Source organism: Piliocolobus tephrosceles, chromosome 20 (genome assembly GCF_002776525.5).
Source record: "Piliocolobus tephrosceles isolate RC106 chromosome 20, ASM277652v3, whole genome shotgun sequence".
Taxonomy (NCBI): domain Eukaryota; kingdom Metazoa; phylum Chordata; class Mammalia; order Primates; family Cercopithecidae; genus Piliocolobus; species Piliocolobus tephrosceles.
The window spans coordinates 54,610,398-54,636,741 of record NC_045453.1 but is presented as its reverse complement, the minus strand read 5'-3'; the positions used below and the strand labels follow the sequence as shown (position 1 = coordinate 54,636,741).

The 26,344-nt window shown below is 35.4% G+C and overlaps 1 protein-coding gene across 1 annotated transcript; it reads right to left on the bottom strand.

Annotated features, from left to right (window-relative positions):
• Window positions 1–2,818: 2,818 nt before the first annotated feature.
• LOC113225130 (keratin, type I cytoskeletal 18) lies at window positions 2,819–4,225 on the bottom strand. The gene has a single exon (XM_026456123.1). It carries the CDS (start codon window positions 4,181–4,183, stop codon window positions 2,891–2,893), a length of 1,293 nt encoding a protein of 430 aa, XP_026311908.1. The 5' UTR covers window positions 4,184–4,225; the 3' UTR covers window positions 2,819–2,890.
• Window positions 4,226–26,344: the final 22,119 nt, after the last annotated feature.

The window sequence follows — 26,344 nt, the reverse complement described above, 5'->3', positions numbered from 1 at the left end:
AAAATGATGAAATCCCGTCTCTACTAAAAACACAAAAATTAGCCAGGCATGGTGGCGGCCACCTGTAATCCCAGCTAATCAGGAGGCTGAGGCAGGAGAATCCCTTAAACTCGGGAGATGGAGGTTGCACTGAGCCAACATCGCACCATTGCACTCCAGCCTGGGCGACAGAGCAAGGCTCCATCTCGAAAAAAAAAAAAAAAAAGGAAATCATGTAAGGGTACAAAACTCATTGGTAACAGTAAGTGCACAGATAAATACAGAAGATTATAACACTAAAATTGTGGTGTGTAAACTACTCATATATTGAAAAAGAAGACAAAAAAACTATAAAAATAAAAACTATAACTTTAAAAAATATAGACAGTATAACAAGACATAAATTCAAGCAACAAAAAGTTAAAAGGCAAGGGGGCGAAGTGTAGTTTTTGTTAGTTTTCTCTTTGCTTGTTTGTTATTTGTTTTTGTAGAGTTAAGTTGTCATCAGTTTAAAATAATGGGTTATAAGATGCTATTTGAAAGCTTCAATAACCTTAATTTTAAAAACCTTCAAAAGATACAGCAAACATATAAAGCAAGAACTTAAAACACCACCAGAGAAAATCACTTTCACAAAAAGGAAGATAGAAGAGAAGGAAGAAAGAAAATACCATGAAACAAGCAGAAAATAAATAACAAAATGGCAGTAGTAAGTCTCTACTTATCTGTTCTATAAATGGACTAAACTCTGCATTCAAAAGACAGAGTAGCTGAATGCATAGAAAAATAAGACTCAGAATCTGTTGCTTACAAGGAACACACTTCACCTATAAAGATGCATATAGACTGAAAATAAAGTGATGGAAAAAGATACTCCATGCAAATTGAAATGAAAAAAGAGCAGAAGTATCTACATTTATATTACATAAAATAGATTTCAAGACAAAACTATAAAAAGAGACAAGGTAATTCTATAATGATAAAGGGATTAACTGAGCAAGAGGATATAAAAACTTAAACATACATGCACACAACACTGTAGCAACCAGACATATAAAGCAAACCTTAGAGCTAAAGAGAGAGAGAACACAATACAATAAAAGTTGTAGACTTCAACACCCTACTTTTAGCATTGGATAGCTCATTCAAACAGAAAATTAACAAACAAATATTGAACTTAATGTTCACTACAGACCAAATGAATACACTAAAAGAGGACACATTCATCTCCTCAATATGTGGATTATTCTCAAGAACAGACCACATGTTAGGCCACAAAACAAATCTTAAATAATTCAACAAACTTAAAATTATATCAAGTATCTTCTCTGACTATGAAATAAATCCAGACATTCATAACAAGAGCAAATTTGGAAATCATAAAAACACATGGATATTAAACAATATGATCCTGAATGACCAGTGGGTCAATAAAGAAATTAAAATTGAAATTTAGAAATTTCTGGAAACAAAGTGGAAATGCAACATACCAAAACCTATGGGATACTGTGAAAGCAGTACTAAGAATAAAGTTTATAACAATAAGTGTTTACATTTTTAAAAAGTAGAAAAAAATTCAAATAAACAACCAAATAATGAATCTTAAAGAACTAGAAAAGCAAGGGCAAAGCAAACTTAAAATCAGTAGAAGAAATGAAATAATAAAGATCAGAGTAGAAATAAATAAAATTGAAAAAAGTTACAAAAGATTAGTGAAATGAAAAGTTGGTTTTGTGAAAAAATAAACAAAATAGACAAACCTTTAGCCAGAGTAACTAAGACAAAAAAAAAAGAGAGAGAAGGGCCAAATAAATAAAATCACAGATGAAAATGGAGACACTAGAACTGATACCACAGAAATTCAAAGGATCATTAGAGAGTACTATGAGTAACTACATGCCAATAAATTGGAAAACCTAGAAGAAATAGATAAATTCCTAGACACATACACCCTACCGAGATTGAAACATGAAGAAATCCAAAACCTGAGTAGACCAAAAACATGTAATGAGAACAAAGCCATAATATATATATAAAAAAAGTCTCTTTGCAAAGAAAAGCCTGAGACTTTTCTTTGGTCTCAGTTGGTCTGAATTTGGTCTCAATTTGGTCTGAATTCTACCAAACATTTAAAGAATAACTAATACAAACTCTATGAAAAATATTCTGAAAAAATAGAGAAGAAAATGCTTCTAAGCTCATTCTATACAGTCAGTATTATCCTGATACCACAACCAGACAAAGAGACATAAAAAATACTATATATAGGCTGATACCTCTGATGAACATGATGCACAAATTCTCAACAAAATAATAGCAAATCAAATTCAGCAACACATTCAAATGATTATTCTTCACAACCAAGTGAAATTCATCCCAAGGAATCAAGGCTGGTTCAATATACACAAAATAATCAACATGATACATCACATCAGCAGAATGAAGATAAAACCATTCAATCATTTTAACTGATGATGAAAAAATATTTTATAAAATTCAACATTCCTTCACAATAAATGCTAAAAATATTGGATATAGAAGAAACAAACTTCAATGCAATAAAAGATATACATAATAGACCCACACTAGTATCATACTGAATGAGGACAAATGAAAGATTTTCCTCTAAGATCTGGAACAAGACAAGGATGCCTGCTTTTACCACTGTTATTCAACATAGTACTGGAAATACTAGCTAGAGCAACCAGACATGAGAAGGAACTAAAAGGCATCCAAATTTGAAAAAAAAAAAAAAAAAAAAAAAAAAGTCAAATTTTTCTTGTATGCAAATAAAATGAATTTATATTTGTAAAAACCTAAAGACTCCACCAATAAACTCTTTTTTTTTTTTTTGAACTCTGAACTTTTTATTGGCCTCCTGCTCCCCAAAGGGTACCCTGCTTCTGCTGGCTTAATGCCTCAGAACTTTGGTGTCGTTGGTCTCAGACACCACTTTGCCATCCACTATCCGGCGGGTGGTGGTCTTTTGGATGGTTTGCATGGAGTTGCTGCTGTCCAAGGCATCACCAAGATTGAATTCCTCGCCGTCTTCCAGCAGGCGGCGGTAGGTGGCAATCTCAGCTTCCAGCTTGACCTTGATGTTCAGCAGGGCCTCATACTCCTGGGCCTGTCGCTGTCCCTCTGCCCGGGTCTGTGCCAGCTCTGACTCCAGGTGCAGCAGGATCCCATTGAGCTGCTCCATCTGTAGGGCGTAGCGGGCCTCCACCTCCCTCAGGCTGTTCTCCAAGCTAGCCTTCAGATTTCTCATGGAGTCCAGGTCGATCTCCAAGGACTGGACTGTACGTCTCAGCTCTGTGAGCGTCGTCTCAGCAGCTCCAACCTCGGCGGACTGTGTGGTGACCACTGTGGTGCTCTCCTCAATCTGCTGAGACCAGTACTTGTCTAACTCCTCTCGGTTCTTCCGAGCCAGCTCGTCATATTGGGCCCGGATGTCTGCCATGATCTTGGCGAGGTCCTGAGATTTGGGGGCATCTACCTCCACGGTCAACCCAGAGCTGGCAATCTGGGCTTGTAGGCCTTTTACTTCCTCTTCGTGGTTCTTCTTCATGAAGAGCAGCTCCTCCTTGAGAGCCTCGATCTCTGTCTCCAGCTGCAGTCGAGTGACATTGGTGTCATCAATGACCTTGCGGAGCCCATGGATGTCATTCTCCACAGACTGGCGCATGGCCAGCTCTGTCTCATACTTGACTCTAAAGTCATCAGCAGCAAGACGGGCATTGTCAATCTGCAGAACGATGCGGGCATTGTCCACAGTATTTGCGAAGATCTGAGCCCTCAGGTCCTCGATGATCTTGAAGTAATGGCTCCAGTCTCTGACCTGGGGTCCCTTCTTCTCCAAGTGCTCCCGGATTTTGCTCTCCAGCCTCCGGTTCTCGGTCTCCAGGCTCCTCACTCTGTCCAGGTAAGAGGCCAGGCGGTCGTTCAGGCTTTGCATGGTCTCCTTCTCGTTCTGGATGCCTCCCATTCCTGCCAGACCCCCGGCCATCCCTGAGGCCAGGCCCCCGGACCCCATGCCGCCCCGGAAGCTGGTGGAGCGGGACACGGAGATCCGGGAACCAGAGCCCCCGGCGCCTGCATAGACACTGGCCGCGCTGCTGACCGGCCGGGCGCCGTAGCTGGGCGCCTGGACAGAGCCCAGGGACCGGTAGTTGGTAGAGAAGGTGGAGCGAGTGGTGAAGCTCATGCTGTATGGGAGGAAGGAGAGACGACAGGACTCACGCTTTGCCGACCCCAATAAACTCTTAGAACTGATAAATTTAGTAAAGGTGCAAAATACAGATTCAAAATACAAAAATCAGTAGCATTTCTATATGCCAAGAGTGAACAATCTAAAAAAGAAATTAAAAATTAACCCCATTTATTATGTTGGTACAAAAGTAATTGTGGTTTTTATCATTGAAAGTAATGGCAAAAAATTGCAATTAATTTTGCATCAACCTAATACAATAGCCACGAATAAAATTAAATACCTAGGAACTAACCAAAGAAGTAAAAGATCTCTACAATAGAACCTATAAAACATTGATGCAAAAAATTAAAGAACACACAAATAATCAAAAGATATTCCATGTTCATGGATTGAAAGAATCAATATTGTTAAATGTACATACTACTCAAAACAATCTATAAATTCAATGCAATACCTATCAAAATACCAATAATATTCTTCACAGAAATAGAAAAAGCAATGTTAAAATTTATGTAGAACCACAAAAAGCCCAGAATATCTAAAGCCATCCTTAGCAAACACAACAAAACTGGAGGAATCACATTACCTGACTTCAAACTATATTATAGAGTTTTAGTAACCAAAACTGCATGGTAGTGACATAAAAATGGAAACATAGACCAATAGAACAAAAGAGACATCTCAGAAATAAATTCATACATCTTCAGTGAAGACATTTTTGACAAAGGTGCCAAGAATACATATTGGGGAAAAAGCAGTCTCTTCAATAAATGGTGCTGGGAAAACTAGACATCCATATGCAGAACAATGAATCTAGAACCCTATCTCTTGCCGTATACAAAAATCAAATCAATATGGCTTAAAGACTTAAATGCAAGACCTCAAACTATAAAACTACTAAAAAAATTGAGGAAACTCTCCAGGCCATTGGTCTAGTCGAAGATTTCTTGAGTAATATCCCAAAAGCACAGGCAATCAAAGCAAAAATGGACAAATGGGATCATATCATGTATTTAAAAGATTCTGCACAACAAACAAAACTATCAACAAAACGAAGAGTCAACTTATAGCATGGAAGAAAATATTTGCAACTTAATTAGCTGACAAGGGGTTAATAATCAGAATATATAAAAAGCTCAAACAACTGAATAGAAAAAAGGTAATAATCCAATTAAAAACGGGCAAACATCTGAACAGAAATTTCTCAAAAAATACATACAAATGACAAGTGTACGAAAAAGTGCTCAACGTCACTGATCATGAGAGAAATGCAAATCAAAACTACAATGAGAATTAATTTCATCACAGTTAAAATGACTTTTATCCAAAAATCAGGCAATAATGAGTGCTGGTTACAGATGTGGAGCTCCATAATGTCTCTACTAACTTACATTTCCAATAACAGTATACCTTGTACACTGTTGGTGGAAATGTAAGTTAGTAGAGCCATTATGGAGAACAGTATGGAGCTTCCTCAAAAAAAAAAAAAAAATAGAACTGCCACATGATCTGGGAATTTCACCTTCTAGATGTATACCCAAGGGAAAGAAAATTAGTATTTTGAAGTGATATCTACACTCTCAGATTTGTTGCAACACTATTCACAATAGTTAAGGTTCAGAGTCAACCTAAGTGTCCATCAACAGATGAATGGATAAAGAAAATGAGAGACATATGCACAATGGAGCTATAAAGAGAATGAGATGCTGTCATTCTCAACAACATGGATAGAACTGCAGGACATTATGTTAAGAGAATTAAGCCAGGCACAGGAAGATAAACTTGTCATGTTCTCACTCATTTGTGGGAGCTAAAAATGAAAACAATCGAACGCATGGAGATAGACAGTAGAATGATGGTTAACAGAGGGTTAGAAAGGGTAGTGATGGGGGGAATATGGGTAGGGTTAATGGGTACAAAAACATGTGATAGTTAGATACACTGCATAAGATCTCATATTTGATCTTATTCATAACAAGGTTGCAAAAGGTGATCAGAGTCAGAAATAATTTTTGTACATTTTAGAACAACTGTGGAAGTACAATTGGAATGTTTATAATACAAATAACTGATGAATGTTTGAGGTGACGGACACCCCATTTACCCTGATGTGATTATTACACATTGTATGCCTGTATCAAAATATCTCATGTGCCACATAAATATATATATCTCTACTACATACCCATAAAAATATAAAATAAAAAAACTTTTCAATTCCACATGATATCTGAGATGATCATTTTTTCTATGTTAGTCTTAATGCTTTCTCTGTGAAGTGGTGAGCTGGGACTTGTCAAAGTCTTCATTTGGATGAGGGAAGATACATGATATGTTTATATTACCAGGAGACCCAAATAGACTCCAACCAGCAGGGAGGATAAAAGCAGAATCCAGAGCCTCATGATTTTTTCATGGTCATTGCATTTCCAGTTCATAATTTAGATCTTAATCTCCTGGGCTAGTCTGGAAAGGAAAACTTGCTCAAAGCTTTCACAACTTACATTAATTTGGATTTCCCAAGAAGCAGACCTTCAGAAAAACATTTGTATTTAAGCCATTTAATATTAAGATCTAAAGAAACATGAATAGTAGAGCAGGGAAGTGACTCAAGGAATAGAAGGCAGTGAATAAAAGATATTCTATTAATCCATTTATCATAGTAGTAACTAGAGCTTCACCCACAGAGAAACTCTCTCTCCCCTTTCACCAAGATGTGAAGGAGATAGGGAGATGGGGTGTTTATGTGTGTGCTTTTAGTTATCAATTCTTTACTGCTTCCAGGGATATTAATCCCAGAGCACTTTTGATCTGTCACTCATACAGGCAAAACAGACTTCACAGTTTCTGAAGGGGGAAAAAATATCACACAAAGAGATGCAGATACCAGCAGCTGGAAATCAGTTGAAGCACACTAACAGATCTAAAGAATATGAACTAGTCACTGACAACAATAATAATGTCTCTAAAGTTACTAAGAGTTCTTTTGTAAATTCAAGTCTTGTTTGGAGAATTAAAGACACATCCCAAGTCCCGACACCAAGTACTATTATAATCTATTTGACCTTTCCCAAGACTCTTGCTACCTCCTAGAACCTAATACACTGCTTAAGGTCTATCCTGCAAAAGCAATTATGTATTGAAAAATACAATAAAACACTTACTGAAGAGAAGTGTGTCTTAAGTACCGTGTAAGAGCTGTCTCCATTCACAAAGCATATCATAGTGATCTACTGCGAATTGATTTGCTTTATTATTTCAACAAATTGACAATTAAGATAAATCAGCAAGCACAAGTATAAACAAATTATGAAAGGAAGTACAGGAAATAATATAAAATAAACTTTTCTGGTCTTATTTTTAAAATGTCAAGCTGAGGCACTAACTTGAACATGCAACCTATACTTCCTAGCTTTACCTGTGGTACAACGAATGAATTTCATGAAATTTACTGAGGTACAATGAATGAATTTTATGAAATTTTAAGAATTAGCTTTCTTCTCTCTATCTTTTCTCCCGTTTAATTGGTCCCTTCTCCTATTGGAGCATTTTCCATAATCTAACAAGAATGTTAATCTGGAAATTTTCCAGTGTTCATTTACAGGTCACATTTGCAGATTTTGGATTGATTTATATTAGGAAAATAACACAGTCACTCAACACACTCATTTCTAACACCAGATCCTCCAGTGGCTGCCAACCGGGTGTTCTACAATGAGCTCAATTCTACCACTATCTACTTGGAGACGAGCAGATCTCTGGTTAAGAGCTCAATTCCTCAAACTGCTCCCTACTTCAAGGCCAAACACAAGCCCCAAGTTGTGGCCTGCATTTCTGACTGACTATTAATCAGAGTTTTCACAATCCCCTACTCAAGTTTAATTAATTTGCTAGAACAGCTTACAGAACTCAGGGAAACACAATGCTTGTGTTTATCCATTTACTACAAAGAATATTATAAAAGATACAGATGAACAGCCAGATGTAAAAGATACATAGTGCAACGTATGGGGGTGAGTATGCTGCTGTGCACAGAATGGAGCTTCCATGTCTTTACCCCAAATCCTGATTTTGAGTTTCTATGAAAGCTTCATTATGTAGGCATCACTGATTAAATCATAAACCATTTTTGATCAACTCAACTTTCATCGCCTCTCCCCTTCCCAGATATTGTAGATTAATACTGTTATTGCATGAAAGTGTTAGTTATTGCGGAAGTGGGTTCCTAATAAAAGAATAAATTTGGCCCCCTTTCCTCTCTTGTTCGCTAGTCGTGTGATGCCTTTCCTCATGTTCTGATGCAGCAAGAAGGCCCTCGCTAAATGCAACCCCTTCACCTTGGACTTTTCAGTCTCCAGAACCAGGAGCCAAATACATTTCTATTGCTTATAAGTTACCCAGCTGTGGTATTCTGATAGAGCAGTACAAAACAGACTAAGACATCAGATACACAGTTTGCAAATAATTTCTTCCATTCCATAGGTTGCCTATTCACCCTACTGATTGCTTGCTTTGCTGTGAGAAAGTTTTTAGTTTGATGCAGCCTGATTTTTTTTCTAGTCTATACTTTTTGTGTTATAGCCACGAAATCATTGCCAAGACTAACATTATGAAATTTTCCCCGTATGTTGTCTGCTCAGTATCACTAATCATCAGGGATATTCAAATCAAAATCACAATGACATATCAACTCTCACCTGTTGAGATGGCCATTATTAAATAAAACAAACAACAACAATAAAAATCTACAGCTAGTCTTGGCAAGGATGTAGAGAAATTGGAACCCTTATCCACAGTTGGTGGACATGCAAAATGCTACAGCTGCTATGAAAAATAATATGCAGGTTTTCTCTAAAAACATTAAAATAGAACTACCATGTGATCCAGGGATTCCACTTCTGGATGTTTAACCAAAAAAATTAAAATCAGGATATCAAAAATATATTAACACTTCCATGTTTACTGCAGTACTATTTACAATGGTCAATATGTGGGAACAACCTAAGTGTTAACTGACAGATGAATGTATAAAAAAAAGTTGTGGTATATGCATATAATGAAATATTAGATAGCCTTAATAAAGAAGGAAATCCTGAAATATTCAACAGCATCAATCTTCAGGACGTTATGCTAAGTGAAAGAGTGCAATCACAGAGGACAAATATTGCATGATTCCATTTATATGAAGTTATCTAAAATAGTCAATCTCATAAAAGAAAATAGTAGACTAGTGGTCACCAGTGGCCAGGAAGGTGGTATGTAGATTTGCTAATCAATGAGTATAAAATTTTAGTTATACAAGATAAATAAGTTCCAGAGATTTTCTGTAGAATGTTGTTCCTATAGATAATACTATATTGTATTTTTAAAATCTGCTAATTGGGTACATACCACGTAAAGTGTCCTTGCCACAGTTAAAAAGAAAATATCTCCTTGATTTGCTGCAATATTCACTCTGAAGATCCCTCAGAAACCCAAAGTGTATACAATTATTAACAAAAATGTTCTCTGGGGAAAAAAAAAATCTCTTGCTTTACATGGAACAATAAATTGTCCTCGTTTGCAACTAACTGCTTCTAGGCATCCCTGGACTTCGAAGAGGTCTCTAAGGTGACCTCTTTAGAAGATAACAGCTGCTTTTTGTCTCTTTTGGAATTTGTTACATAATGGCTGCCATTTTGGAGCAGATCCCAGAGGCACTGTTTTGGTTACCAAAGATGTGCCTCCTTCAGGAAAAGGGAACACGCTAATTTAACTATGTATCTTGCATTAAAGATAGCTGAAGCAGAACTTCTTTCTGAATACAAAATGAAGTCCATTAGCTACTCTCATTTCAAGCTGACTTGAATCTTTGAAATTTCTATTTTAATGTGAAACACATTTCTGAACATTATTGATATTCTATTTATGTTTTGAATTCTATGTAAGTTTCTAAAAGCACAAAACTGCTGTGAAGTATCGCTTTTTCTTAGGTACATATTTGAAACGCATGCAGGGGTCAGAGGAATAAATTTCATCGGTCCTTCTCTGAAAGATTTCAAGGGAAATTCCTCTCTCAAATATCTGAACTGTTGGAGGATGTCTTAGCCAAAATGTAATCAATGAACATGACACAAAATGATAGTCAAATTTTCTATAATATCCTGAAGAGAATAATATGATATAGCACTATATTGTCATTCTTTAAAGAAATCATATTACAAAAGGCTGTGTTATACATCTGGTATTACAAAAAATAACAGAATTTTAAATAGAATTTTTAAAGGCCTATGCAATATTTTATCCAAATGTTCCACTGGCATTGCAAGTTCAAGTTTGAAGTAAAATTAACCATCTTCACTGTGAACATATTATTTATTACTTCTAAAAATAAATAAAACAATATGTCTGTGCATCTATATGTTTACTGAAGATGTCAACATCCCAGTTACCCAGACTGAGAAAGTTGGCATTATGCTTTATTTTTTTCTCTTTCTTGGCCCCCAAGCCAAATCAGCTTCATTATCCCACAATTCTAGTCTGCATTAATTTGTACAATCTTTTTCTCTTATTTATTTCATTGCTACTGCTATAATTGAGGTATTCCTTATTTCAAAAAAATTTAAAACAATATTTGTATTGTGATTCATTATAAAAAAAAGTGTATACTTCTGAGTACATCTGCACAACATAGAAAAGAAGGAAATAAAATAATTCGTTTTTCACAACCAAGAATTAAGAGACAGGTATTATGATGGTTAATTTTCTTTTGGCCCTGCATGTGCCTATACATTATTTTTCATGGTAGTATAGTATTACATACTGTGTGTCAACATTTATCTAACCATTTCCCTCTTACACGACCATTACCCTTTATAGTCTATGTTGCTTTTTATGGACAATATTATACATACAGAATATCCACATCTCTATTTTATGTCCCATATCTGGATTCCTAGAAGTAGAATAAATTGGTAAGAACATAAACAATTTTATTATTCTTTTATTTTTAATTTCTATTCTCTTTAAATTGTTTTTTTTTTTTTGAAGAAAACAGTTATACGTCTAGAATTTACTTTGGTGTATAATTTGAGGCTTTTTTTAAACAGTGAAATTCTGCTATTTTTCCAGTAATTATTTGTCCTGTTTGACATTTTGTATATTATGCATGTATTTATTAACGGTGCTATTTTATGAGTGTCTTAATCCATTTTGTGCTAATAGAATACCTGAGAATTCCTTATGAGGAACAGAAATCTATTTCTTACAGTTCCGCAGGCTGGTAGGTCAAAGGTAAAAAACCAATATCTGGTGAGAGTCTTCTTACTGTAGCCCCACATGGCAGAAGACGGAAGGCATAATACCTACTCCTGCAGGCCCTTTTTATAGTGGCATTAATCCATTCATTAGGGCAGTGTTCTCGTGACCTAAGCATCTCTAATCAGACCCCACTTCCAAACACTGCTGTAGTAGGGATTACGTTTCTAAAGCGTGAATTTTGTAGAACGTTTTAGACCACAAAACATACAGACCTTGAGTAGACATTTGAGTTAGTTGATCTGCCTGTCCAATATTAAAAACATATTGCGGCCAGGCGCAGTGGCTAACGCCTGTAATCCCAGCACTTTGGGAGGCCTAGCGGGGTGGATCACGAGGTCAGGAGATTGAGACCATCCTGGCTAACACGGTGAAACCCAGTCTCTACTAAAAATACAAAAAATTAGCCAGACGTGGTGGCGGGCACCTGTAGTTCCAGCTACTCGGGAGGCTGAGGCAGGAGAATGGCGAGAATCTGGGAGGCGGAGCTTGCAGCAAACTGAGATAGCACCACTGCACTCCAGCTTGAGAGGCAGAGCAAGACTCTGTCTCAAAAAAAAAAAAAAAAAAAAAAAATTACATCATTTTGTTGATATTTACTAAAAATATGTTTTAGTATTTGGTAGGAAAATTATCTTACTATTTTTACTATTTAAAACATTTTGTCATTTATTTACTTTTCCAGATTATTTTGAAATCATTCTCTCAAGTATAAGGATAAGAAAAAAATTATATTAAGAATTTTTTTGAAAGTAGGCTTTAGTTTTTGGAGCAGTTTTAGGTTCACAGAAAAACTGAGCAGAAAACACAGAGTTCTGATACACCAACTGTACCCATACATGTACACCTTCCCTCACCATCAATATCCTGCACCAAAGTGAAACACTTGTTAAAATCCATTAAACCTACAGTCACACATCATTACCCAAAGTCCATACTTTACATTAGAGTTCATTCGGAGTGCTGTACATTCTATGGGTTTTGACCAGTGGATAATGACATCTATCCACCATTATGGTGTAATACAGAATAGTTTCATGAATCTAAAATCTTCTGTTCTCTGCCTTTTCATTCCTGCAGCCTCTCTGACCCCTTGGCAACCACTCATCTTTTCACTATGTCCGTAGTTCTGCCTTTTCCAAAAAGTTATATAGTTCTAATCACGCAAAATGCAGCCTTTTCAGATTGCCTTTTCTCACATGGTAATTTGTATTTAAGATTATTCCATGTATTTTCGTGGACTGGTAGCTCATTTCTTTTTAGCACTGAAAAGTATTCCATCGTCTAGTTGTGTCAGTTTATTTATCTATTCATCTACTGAAGAAAATCACGATTGCTTCCAAGTTTTGGTAATTCTGAATAAAGTTGCTATAAACATTCTTGTAACCTGCAAACTTTCTGAATTCATTTATTATTTCTAAAACTTTTTAATAGACCACATAGTTACATAAAAGATCATGTCACATATTTTTCCTCCTCTCTATTGCATTTATTTCTGCTATAATCTTTATTATTTCCTTCTTTCTGCTTGCTTTGGGTTTAGTTTGCTCTTTTTTCTAGTTTCTTTCCTTCTTTTTTTTTTTAGACTGAACCATATCGTATTCACCAACAATAAATGAGAGCTCCGTGTTGCCACACACCCTTGCCAGCATTTAGTATATCAGTTTTCTGGACTTCAGTCATTCTAATGGGTGTGTAGTGGTATCTCATTGTTTTATTCTTTTGTAATTTTTGTTTTATTTCCATAGGTTATTATGGAACAGGCGGCATTTGGTTACATAAGTTCTTTAGTGGTGATTTGTGAGATTTTGGTGCACCCATCACCTGAGCAGTATGCATTGCACCCTATTTGTGTGTAGTCTTTATTCCTCACCCCCTTCCCATCCTTTCCCTCTGAGTCCCGAAAGTCCATTGTGTCATTCTTATGCCTTTGCATCCTAACAGCTTAACTCGCACTTATGAGTGAGAACATATGATGTTTGGTTTTTCATTCGTGAGTTACTTCACTTAGAATAATAGTCTCTAATTTCACCTAGGTCACTGCAAATGCCATTAATTCATCCCTTCTTATAGCTGAGTAGTATTCTGCTGTATACATATATACCATAGTTTCCTTATCTACTCATTGATTGGTGGGCATTTGGGTTGGTTCCAAGTTTTTGCAATTGCAAATTGTGCTGCTATAAACATGCATGGGCAAGTATATTTTTCATATAATGACTTATTTTCCTCTGGGTAGATACCCAGTAGTGGGATTGCTGGACCAATGGTATTTCTACTTTCAGTTCTTTAAGGAATCTCCACATTGTTTTTCATAGTAGTTATACTAGTTTACATTCCCACCAGAAGTGTAGAAGTGTTCCCTGTTCACTGCATCCATGTCAGCATCCACTATTTTTTTTTTATTTTTTGATTATGGCCATTCTTGCAGGAGTAAGCTAGTATCACACTGTGGTTTTGACTTGCATTTGCCTGATCATTAGTGATGTTGAGCATTTTTTTCAAATGTTTATTGGCCATTTGTGTATCTTCTTTTGAGAATTGTCTATTCATGTCCTCAGCCCACTTTTTGATGGGATTGTTTGTTTTTTTCTTGTTGATTTGTTTGACTTTATTGTAGACACTGGATACTAGTCATGTGTCAGATGTATAGATTGTGAAGATGTTTTTGCACTCTGTGGGTTATCTTTTTACTCTGCTGACTATTCCTTTTGCCATGCAAAAGCTCTTTAGTTTACTTAAGTCCCATCAATTTATCTTTGTTTTTATTGCATTTGCTTTTGGGTTCTTGGTCATAAAATCCTTGCCAAAGCCAATGTCTAGAAGGGATTTTTCCAATATTATCTTATAGAATTTTTATAGTTTCAGGTATTAGATCTAAGTCCTTAATCCATTTTGAGTTGGTTTTTAAGGTGAGAGATGAGGATCCAGTTTCATTCTTCTACATGTGGCAAGTCAATTATCCCAGAACCATTTGTTTAAAAGGATGTCCTTTCTCTACTTTATATTTTCATTGCTTTGTTCAAGATCAGTTCGCTGTAAGTATTTGCGTTTATTTCTGGGTTCTCTATTCTCTTCCTTTGGTCTATCTGCCTTTTTTTATACCAGTACCATGCTGTTTTGGTGATGATGGCCTTATAAGTATAGTTCGAAATCAAGTAGTTGATGCCTCCAGATCTGTTCTTTTTGCTTAGTCTTACTTTGGCTATGCAGCCTCTTTTTTGGCTCCATATAAATTTTGGAATTGTTTTTTCTAATTCTGTGAAGAATGATGGTGGCATTTCGATGGGAATTGCACTGAATTTGTAGATTGCTTTTGGCAGTATGGTCATTTTCACAATATATTCTACCTATCCATGAGCATGGGATGTGTTTCCATTTGTTTATGTCATCCGTGATTTCTTTCAATGGTGTTTTGTGGTTTTCCGTGTAGAGGTCTTTTACTTCCTTGGTTAAGTATATTCCTAATTATTATTTTTTTGCAGCTATTGTAAACAGGGTTGAGTTCTTGATTTGATTCTCAGCTTGGTCGCTGTTGGTGTATAGAGGAGCTACTAATTTGTGTACATGAATTTTGTATCAGGAAACTTTGCTGATTTTTTAAAAATCAGTTCTAGGAACTTTCTGGAGGAGTCTTTAGAGTTTTCCAAGTAACAATCATATCATCAGCAAACAGTGGCACTTTGACTTCCTCTTTACTGATTTGGATGCCCTTTATATCTTTCTCTTGTCTTATTGCTCTGGCTAGGACTTTCAGTACTATGTTGAAGAGGAGTGGTGAGAGTGGGCATCCTTGTCTTGTTCCAGTCCTCAGAGGGAACTCTTTCAGTTTTTACTCATTCAGTATTATGTTTTGCTGTGTGTCTGTCATAGATGGCTTTTATTATATTGAAATATGTCTCTTGTTTGCTAATTTTGCTGAGAGTTTTAATCATAAAGAGACACTGTATTTTGTTGAATGCATTTTCTGCATTTATTGAGATGATCATGTGATTTTTGTTTTTAAATCTGTTTATGTGGTGTATCACATTTATTGACCTGTGTATATTAAACCATCCCTGCATCCCTGGTATGAAACCCACTTGATCATGGCAATAATGGCAGATTATCTTTTTGATATGTTGTTGGATTTGGTTATTTAGTATTTTGTTAAGGATTTTGGCATCTATGTTCATCAGGGACATTGGTCTATAATTTTTTTTGGTTATGTCCTTTCTTGGTTTTGGTATTAGGGTGATATTGGTTTCATAGAACGATTTAGGGAGGGTTCCTTCTTTCTCTGTCTTGTGGAATAGTGTCAGTAGGATTGGTGACAATTCTTTGAATGGTAGAATTCTGCTGTGAATCTTTCTGGTCCTGGATTTTTTTTGTCAGTAATTTTTAATTACCATTTCAATCTCGCTGCTTGTTATTGGTCTATTCATGGTATCTGATTCTTCCTGATTTAACCTAGGAGGGTGGTATCTTGTGAGAAATCCATCCATCTCTTCTAGGTTTTCTAGTTTATGCATATAAAGGTGTTCATAGTACCCTTGAATGATCTTTTGCATTTCTGTGGTGTCAGTTGTAATATCTCCTGTTTCATTTCTTACTGAGCTTATTTGGATTTTCTCTCTTCTTTTCTTGGTTAAGCTTACTAATGGTCTATCAATTTTATTTATCTTTTCAATGAACCAGCTTTTTATTTCATTTATATTTTGTAGCTTTTCTGTTTCAGTTTCATTTAATTCTGCTCTGATCTTGCTTATTTCTTTTCTTCTGCTGGTTTTGGGTTAGGTTTTTATTATTTCTCTGCTTCCCTGAGGTGTGACTTTAGATGGTCTGTTTGTGCTCTTTCAGACTTTTTGATGTAGGAATTTAGGGCTATGAACTTTCCTCTTAGCACCATATTTGCTGTGTTTCAGAGGTTTTGATGATAGGTTGTGTCACTATTGTCTTTCAGTTCAAAGAATTTTTAAATTTCCATCTTGATTTCGTTTTTGACCTGATGATCATTCAGGATCAGGTTATTTAATGTCCATGTTTTTGTATGGTGTTGAAGGTTCCTTTTGAAGTTGATTTCCAGTTTTATTCCACAAGGGTCTGAGAGAGGGCTCGACATAATTTCAATTTTCTTAAAATTTTTGAGGCTTGTTTTGTGACCTATCATATGGTCTATCTTGGGGAATATTCCATGTGCTGCTGAATAGAATGTATATTCTGTGGTTGTTGGATGGAATGCTCTGTATATATCTGTTAAGTCCATGTGTTCCAAGGTATAGTTTAAATTCATTGTTTCTTTGTTGACTTTCTGTCTTGATGACCTGTCTAGTGCTGACAGTGGAGTATTGTAGTCCCCTACTATTATTGTGTTGCTGTCTATCTCATTTCTTAGTTTTATCAGTAATTGTTTTATAAATCTGTGATCTCCAGTGTTAGGTGCATATATGTTTAAGACTGTGATATTTTCCTGTTAAACAAGGACTTTTATCATTATATAATGTCCTTCTTTGTCTTTTTTAATTGCTGTTGCTATAAAGTTTGTTTTGTCTGATATAAGAATAGCTATTCCTGCTTGCTTTTGGTGTTCATATGCATGAAGTGTCTTTTTCTACTCCTTTACCTTAAGTATGTGCAAGTCCTTATGTATCAGGTGAGTTTCTTGAAGGCAGCAGATAGTTGGTTGATAAATTCTTGTACATTCTGCAATTCTGTGTCTTTTAGTTGGAGCATTTAGGCCATTTTCATTCAATGTTAGTATAGAGATGAGAAGTGCCATTTCATTCATTGTGCCTATTTGTTGCCTCCACACCTTGGTTTTTTGTTTTTGTTTTTTAAATTGTATTTTTGTTTTATAGGTCCTGTGAGATTTACGCTTTAAAGAGGTTCTGTTTTGATGTGTTTCCAAGATTTGTTTCAAGAGTTAGAGCTCCTTTTAGCAGTTCTTGTAGTGGTGGCTTCGTAGTGGTGAATTCTTTCAGCATTTGTTTGTCTGAAAAAGACTGTATCTTTCCTGCATATATGAAGCTTAGTTTCACTGGATACAAAATCTTAAGCTGATAATTTTTCGTTTGACAAGGCTGAAGATAGGGCTCCTATCCCTTCTAGCTTGTAGGGTTTCTACTGAGAAATTTGCTGTTAATCTCATAGGTTTTCCTTTATAGGTTACCTGGCACTTTTGTCTCAAGCCATTAAGATTCTTTCCTTTGTTTTAACTTTAGGTAACCTGATGACAATGTGTCTAGGCAATAATCTTTTTGTGATGAATTTCTCAGGTGTTCTTTGTGCTGCTTGTATTTGGATGTCTAGGTCTCTAGCAAGGCTGGGGAAATTTTCCTTTATTATCCCTCCAAACATGTTTTCCAAACTTTTGGATTTCTCTTCTTCCTCAGGAACACCAATTATTCTTAGGTTTGGTCATTTAACATAATCCCAGACTTCTTGGAGGCTTTTTTCATATTTACTTATTATTTTTCCTTTGTCTTTGTTGAATTGGGTGAATTAAAATACCTTGTCTTAGAGCTCTGACCTTCTTTCTTCTACTTGTTCGATTCTATTGCTGAGACTTTCCAGAGCATTTCACATTTCTAAAATTGTGTCAATTTTTTCCTGAAATTTTGATTGCTTTTTGTTTATGTTATCTATTTCCTTGAATATTTCTTTCTTCACTTCTCGCACCATTTTTTAAAATTTCTTCTCATTAGGGTTTGCCTTTCTCCAGTGCTTCCCTAATTAGCTTAATAATTGACCTCCTGAATTTTTTCTCAGGTAAATCAGGGATTTCTTCTTGGTTTGGCTCCATTACTGGTGAGCTAGTGTGATTTTGAGGGGGTTGTTAAAAACCTTGTTTTGTCATATTACCAGAGTTGGTTTTCTGGTTCCTTCTCATTTGGGTAGGCTCCATCAGACGGAAGGTCTAGGGCTGAAGGCTGTTGTTCGGATTGTTTTGTCCCATGCGGTGTTCCCTTGACGTAGTACTCTCCCCCTTTTCCTATGGATGTGGCTTCCTGAGAGCCGAGCTGTAGTAATTGTTATCTCTCTTTTGGATCTAGTTACTCAGCAAGTCTACCAGGCACTGGGCTGGTACCGGGGGTTGTCTGCAAAGAGTCCTGTGATGTGAACCTTTTGTGGGTCTCTCAGTCATGGATACCAGAACAATTTTGCAGTGTCTCCTGGGTCCTGCAGGAGAAATCTGCTTCATTCACAGGGTCCGTAGGTCCTCTCAGGTTTCCTGACATTCCTGCAGTCATTCTGGAGCAAAAATTCATGATGTGAGCCTCCATATACTCCTCTGTTCATTTGAGTTGGAGCTGCCATCTAGTCCTGCCTTCTATCCACCATAAACCCCTAGCTTTGTAAACTTCTTTCTAGTTTCTTAAGGTGAAAATTGAGGCTACTGATTTGATATTATTCTTCCTTTTTTTAAAAAAAAAAATGGTGTTTATGAATTTTTCTTCTAAGCTCTGTTTTAGTTGCATCCCAGGAGATTTGATACATTGTGTTTTCCATTTCATTTATCTCAGTGTGTTTTCTAACTTCCCTTGTAATTACTTCTAGACCTATTTTTATTTAGAAGTACGTTCTTAAATTTCCATGTATTTGTAAATTTCTCAGGCTTTTGCTGTTATGTCTTTCTAATTTAACCGTATTGTGGCCAGAAAAGTTTAATTTTGTCCCAGGTCTCCATATACCTGATTTTTTTTCTTATTATTTTATCTAAATTTTCCTCAGAGTTCTTGGTGAGGTTCTCTAGTTTAGATCAATCTGCGATTTTTACTGTCTCAGCTATGAACACTACTATTACTATAACCATATCTAGTCTTCACTGAACCATAAGTAGCCACAAAATATATTTACTCTTTCTAGACTTTTCACTATTCACTATTCAATCCACTGGTAAATCATAATTCAATTTTACTTTCTGAACAGGGCCATCAGGTTAGTATTTAAGTCCTAAAATGTATCAATAGCTCTTCACAGCCCTAACTAAATACTCTGGCATTCAATGATTTTTAATAATATGGACCCCCAGCTTCATTTTGTGTTGTGTTATATATTCTTTCTCTTCACACAATTTCCTGGAGTGGAGCTGGATCTCTCTTTGTCTGTCTAATATACTTAAGACTCATTAATTTTCTTCCCAATAAATGGTCCTCCTGCTTATGAGTCCTTGTCTATGTCTTTGCTTTCTGCTGATATGGGTTTCTCCCTCCTTCTTTTAAGGTTTAAATTTCATTATTCTCCAAGATCAATGCAAGACCCATTACTATGAGTTCTTATTTGATTACCATCCAACATTTCCTCACTCTTTTGAAGTTTTATGGCATTTATTTTTCTGTTGCTATTACTATTTTCTTTTGCTAATTTTCCAAGTCTGGACATAGCATCTTCTCATCTAGATCATGAACTGTAAATGCAAAGATGGCAGAAACTTCATTTGTATTTGTTATTGAGAAGATACTCAACGTACATACATTTCTTAATGCTTATATCTATTCAACAGGTAGTCATTAAATATCAACAATCTATGAGGTTACCCACTAATGAAAAATATCTTGACTAATATTCTCCAATATTAGACTTGTGGAACTACTGTTCCAAGTTTATTTGTAATATATATATTTTTTCTTAACAATTTCACTAAAGTATAACAAAAGAAAATTTAAAATCTAATCCCATTTCCAACAGCATCAAAAATAAAATAAAACACTTGGGATAAACCTACACAAGGAAGTAGGAGACTTGTACACTGAAAACTACAAAACATTGGATGGAAGAAATTTTAAAAGACATAAATAAATGGAAAATAATCTGTGTTCATGGACTAGAAGGCTTAATATTGTTAAAATGTTCATACTACCCAAAACAATTTACAAATTCAATGAGATCCCCATCAAAATCTGAGTATTTTTGAGAAATTCAAAAATGAATTCTAAAATTTTATAGAAACACAGAAGACCCAAAATAACAAAAATGGTCTTAAGGAAGAAGAAAAAAAGCTGTAGTTATCCCACTTCTTGCTTATAAAATCTAATACAAAGCTGCAGTAATTAAAACAATATGGTACTAGCATAGAAACAGATATATAGACCAATGAAACAGAATTGATAGCCCAGAAATAAATCCATGCACACACCATCAACTGATCTTCAATAAGGGTGCCAAAATACACAATGAGGAAAGGATAGTCTTCTCAAAAAATGGTGTTGGGAAAGCTGGATAGCCTCATGCAAAAGAATAAAATTGCATGTGGCTATCCAGTTTTCCCAACACTATCTAATATCATGCATGAAAATAATTTTATTTTTCTTCTTTCAGTGAGTTTACTTTATTCCAGGTCCTCAGTTTGGAGCTGCAAATACAAAAACTAAATTAGACTTTCTCAGCTGTAAAGTGATTCTCAGTAAGAGGAGCTGTCTGTCAAGAATGACAAGAAGTTTGGCAAATAACTAAAGCATGACCATGGTACTATGGAAACAACCAGGAAGGGCTTCTCAAGCAGACTTCAGGAACATAGAAAATTTAAGAAGGAATTGATGCTTGGGTTGAGTGATGAAAAATAAACTATCAGGCAAATAAGTGAGTTTCAGAATACAAACAAAAATTACATGTGCAATGAGTTAGGGGAGTAAAACAGTAGGACAAACTGAACTATAGTGGTTGGATTAAAAAGCGAATGTCAGAGATAGGAGATAAAGTTACTTATTAGAAATTGGTGATTACTAATAGTCAGCTATTAGTTCCTGGAATTTTGTTGATTCTCTGGAATTTTCTACATGAAAAATGATGTCATGAAGATAAATAGGGGAAAGTTCAGGAAGAAGCTTATGGACCAACAGTCAAAAACTCTATTGCCTGCAAGGGAAAAATAGATAGTAATACAGATATATGAATGGGTTTTAGGTAAAACATGAAAGAAATGAGATGAAAGCAAAACCTAAATGCCCTTTCAAAGAGGAAGCCACTACTCAATCCCACCCAATTGCTCTAATATTGTTATGCAGTCTTGATACCGTCAGCCTTTATGGGTTTGGAGAGAAGCCACAACTCAAGATTTTATGTGAAATCTTTAGTTTTTTGTAAAAACAAGTAATAATTTCAAGTTAAAGTAAACAAGTATAGGGGTAAACACTATAGGGGTCCACTAATGGACGTGATTTGGCTTAGTTTGTGAGCATGGTCTAAAAAGTCATTTTTAACTTTAAATACACTTTAAGTTCACCTGAGGAGCTTTAAAAATAATATCAAAACCTGAACCTGAATGAGGGTTAATTGAATCAGTACTTGTATGGGATAGGACCTAGACATAGTACCTCTCCAGGGTAATCTGAAGCACAGTGTGGTTTATGATCAACTCTTAATGTAAAAGGAGCTTAGACTTTATCCTGTAATCCTGAATGCTATTGCTGTTATTGTTTCCTAGAACTATTTCATAACTACATATATCTTACATCAATTGTATTGAAAATTGGAAAGACAAGGTAAGCAACATTCTATATAGCTACCTGCCACAATACTTTGCTGTCTTTACTAAATTTTCTAAGCCTGAAAACGTATGAAGGTTGACAAAAGTGGTAAACAGGTTAAAACATTGTTCAACTGCTTACAAATGTTTGAATATACGTATTTTCATGGTAGTAACATAATGACTACCCAAATTGTGCCATAAGCCAGAGATGGATATAATGATACCCTCACAGAGCAATGTCAGGAGCATACACAGTAAAGTCTAGACATCCCACAAAATGAGAACAATCATGGCTGTTGGCTCTCCTCAATAAACTTAAGCTTGGACACATCACAGAAGAAAGAGAAAATCTTTTATGTAAGGAGCTAATATAAAAGCTGAGAAATTTTCAGGGAGATGAAAAGCTGTCTGGAACTGGTGTGTGTGTGTGTGTGTGTGTGTGTGTGTGTGTGTGTGTGTGTGTGTATGTGTGTGTGTTGGGGTTTGGGGAGGGAGCGGGTGAATGTGAGGACCACAAATGAGAAACTCGTTTATTAGAGAGATGACAATTTCTGCTCCTGTTTCTTGCTCAGCTAAGCTTGTTAGGACCATTGTCTTCTCCAGCATACTCCAAAGAGAAATCAACAGCAACAGCATTCCTGAGATGAAGAGCTAATGAGAACAAGTACTTACTCAGCAACTTTCTTCCGAATTGAATCCTCTTTGTCTTCCTTCAGAAAGACTGCAGAATTACAATTTAAGGAGATGGACCCCTGGAAAAGTTTCATTGCCCTCAATATCCTTTGTGCTCTGCCTATTCATCCTTCTCTCCCCTTATCCCCTGGCAACCACTGATCATCTATTTCTTTCCATAGTTTTTCCCTTTATAGAATATTATTTTTAATATTCCCTTTATAGAAAGAACTTATTTCTTTTAACTGATGTTTCTTTGTATTAACATACCACAGTTTGCTTATACATTGACCTTTTGAAGGGCACTCAGCTGCTTTCAAAGTTCGTATATTAATGTTGTATCTTTCAACATTATTATTTTAATTTTTTAAAAATTTGTGCTCATTCATAGGGTACATGGGAAAGTTTTACATGTATGTAATGCGTAGTTATCAAGTCAGGGTGTTTACAGAGTCCATCACCTGAATACTATACATTATTTTTAGTACAGTCATCTTACTTTGCTATCAAACATTGAATATATTTCTTCTATCTTACTGTATATTTATATCCTTTAACCCACTTCTCCCTACCTTCCCTCATTCCCCACTTACCCTTCCCATTCTGTTATCTATTTTCCCATTCTGTGTGTGCATATGTGTGTGGGTGTGTGTATGGAACTGTGTGTGTGTATATATATACACACAATAGATATATATATAAAATTCATATATACATTGTAAATGGAATTGCTCTCTCTATATATGTATATGCAGATAGATATATAGATATATCACATATCACATTTTCTATATATATTCATCTATTAATGGACACTAAGACTGATTCCAAATTTTGCTATTGTGAATAGTACTGCAATAAACATTCAAGTGTAAGTATATCTTTGATATATTGATTTATTTGCCTTTAGATACCCACTAGTGGGATTGCTAGATTGAACGGTAATTTTTCGTCTTCTGGGAAATCTCCATACTGTTTGCAATAGTGGCTATACTATTTTATATTCTCACTAATAGCGTATAGCAGTTACCTTTTCTCTGTATCCTTAACAACATCTGATATATATATATTTTTGTCTTCTTAATATAAGCCATTCTGACTGGAGTAAGATGTTTATCTCATTGTGGTTTTAATTTGCATTTCTCTGAAGATTAGTGGTGTTAAGCATTGTTATGTCACTGTCGGTCATTTTTAAGTCTTTGAAGAAATGTCTATTCATCTCCTTTGCCCACTTTTTAATGGGATTATTTGCATTTTTTTTTTTTTCCTGTTGAGTTGTTTGAATTCCTTGTATATTCCAGATATTGGCTTATTGAAGGATGAATAATTTGCAAATATTTTCTTCCATTCAACATGTTGTCTCCTCACCCTGTTGAATTTCTTCCTGCTGTACAGAATTTTTAAGAGGTACACATATTTTTATTTTTTAAATTTTTTTTATTATAATTTACGTTCTAGGGTACATGTGCACAATGTGCAGTATATATGTATACATGTGCCATGTTGGTGTGCTGCACCCATTAACTCGTCATTTACATTAGGTATATCTCCTAATGCTATTCCTCCCCCCTCTCCCCACCCCACAACAGGCCCCGGTGTGTGATGTTCTCCTTCCTGTGTCCAAGTGATCTCATTGTTCAATTCCCACCTATGAGTGAGAACATGCGGTGTTTGGTTTTCTGTTCTTGCGATAGTTTGCTGAGAATGATGGTTTCCAGCTGCATCCATGTCCCTACAAAGGACATGAACTCATCCTTTTTTAAGGCTGCAGAGTATTCCATGGTGTGTATGTGCTACATTTTCTTAATCCAGTCTGTCACTGATGGACATTTGGGTTGGTTCCCAGTCTTAAGTTTAAGGCCCATTTGTTTATTTGTTGTTTCTCTTGCCTGTGCTTTTGAGATACTTGCCCTAACTTTATTGCCTAGACCAATATCTAGAAGAGTATTCTGCAGATGTTCTTCTATTAGTGTTATAATTTCAGGTCTTATGATCAAGTCTTTAATCCACTTTGAGTTGATTTTTTATATGATAGACACAGGGGTCCAGTTTTATTCTTCAGCATGTGGCTGTCCAATTTTCCCCACACCCTATATTGAAAAAAGTTGTCCTTTCTCCAAGGTAAATTCTTGTTGGTTTTGTCAAAGATCAGTTAACTGTAAACGTGTGATTTATTTCTGGGTCTCCATTCTATTCCATTGGTCTGTGTGTCAATTTTCATAGCAATACTAAGCTATTTTGGTGACTGTAGCCTTGTAATGTATGTTGAAGCAGGTAACATGATTCCTAAAGTATTGTCCTTTTTGCTTAGGATTGCTTTGGCTATTCAGGCTCCTTTTTGATTCCCTGTGAATTTTAGGATTTTTTTTTCTATTTCTGTGAAGAATGACACTGGTATTTTGATATAGAATGCTTTAAATTTGTATATTGTTTTGGGCAATATGATCATTTAAATGATACTAATTCTTCCACTTCATGAGCATGGGTTGTTTTTCCATTTCTGTGTGTCCTCTTCAATTTCTTTTATCAGTGTTTTGTAGTTTTTTGCTGTAGCTAGGACTTCCAGTATTATTGAGTAGGAGTGCTAAAAGTCTGCATTCTTTTTTTTCTGTTGTTACAGGAAGGATTTTCAACTTTTTCTATTCATAGTGATGTTAGCTGTGGGTTTGTAATGTATGGACTTTATTATTTTGAAGTATCTTCCTTCTATGCCTAGTCTATTGAGAGTTTTATCATGAAGTGATGTTTAATTTTAGCAAATGTTTTTTCTGCATCTATTGAGATGATCATATTTTTTCTCCTTCATTGTGTTTATGTGATGTATGATTTCATACTTATTATTTTGCATATGTAGAATCATCCTTGTATTTCTACTATAAATTCCACCTGATTGTGGTGCATAATCTTTATGATGTGCTGTTTAATTCCATTTGCTAGTATTTTGTTGCTGGTATTTTGCATTTTTGTCCATCAGGGAGATGGGTCAGTAGTTTTCTTTTGTTGTTGTGATCTTGTCTAGTTTCGGTATCAGGGTAATGCTAGCCTCATAGAGTGAGTTAGGGATAATTCTCTTCTTTTGATTTTTTTGGAATAGCTTCAAGGGGATTTGTATTAGTTCTTCTTTGTATGTTTTGTAGAATTCAGCTGTGAATCCATCTAGTCTTGGGCTTTTCTTTGTTGGGAGAGATTTTATTATTGATTACATCTTGCTATTAATTGTTGGTCTATTCAGATTTTCTATTTCTTCCTGATTCAGTCTTGGTGGGTGATACGTGTCCAGGAATTTGTCCAATTCCTCAAGGCTTTCCAGTTTGTCAGTGTATAGTTATTCATAACAGTCTCTGATGATTTTTTGTATTTCTGTGTTATCCGTTGTAATATCTCCACTTTCATTTCTCATTTTATTTGAGTCTTCTCTCTTCTTTGTGGTCTGCCTAGCAGTTTATCAATTTTGTTTATCATTTAGGAGAACCAATTTTTCATTTAATTGATCCTTTGTATTATATTTCAGTCTGTACATCATTTAGTTCTCTTCTGGCCTTTATTATTTCTTTAATCTGTTAACTTGTGGTATAGTTTGTTCTTGCTTTTCTAGTTCCTTGAGGTGTATTGCTACTGTTAGTTTGTAATTGTTCTACTTTTTTGATACAGGCATTTATTGCTATAAACTTCCCCATTAGCACTACTTTTGCAGTAATCTCACAGGTATTGGCATGTTGTGTTTTTATTTTTATTTGTTT

What these genes read in the sequence shown, in the direction of transcription:
- LOC113225130 (XM_026456123.1), bottom strand. Translation starts at nt 4,183, where the DNA reads ATGAGCTTCACCACTCGCTCCACCTTCTCTACCAACTACCGGTCCCTG.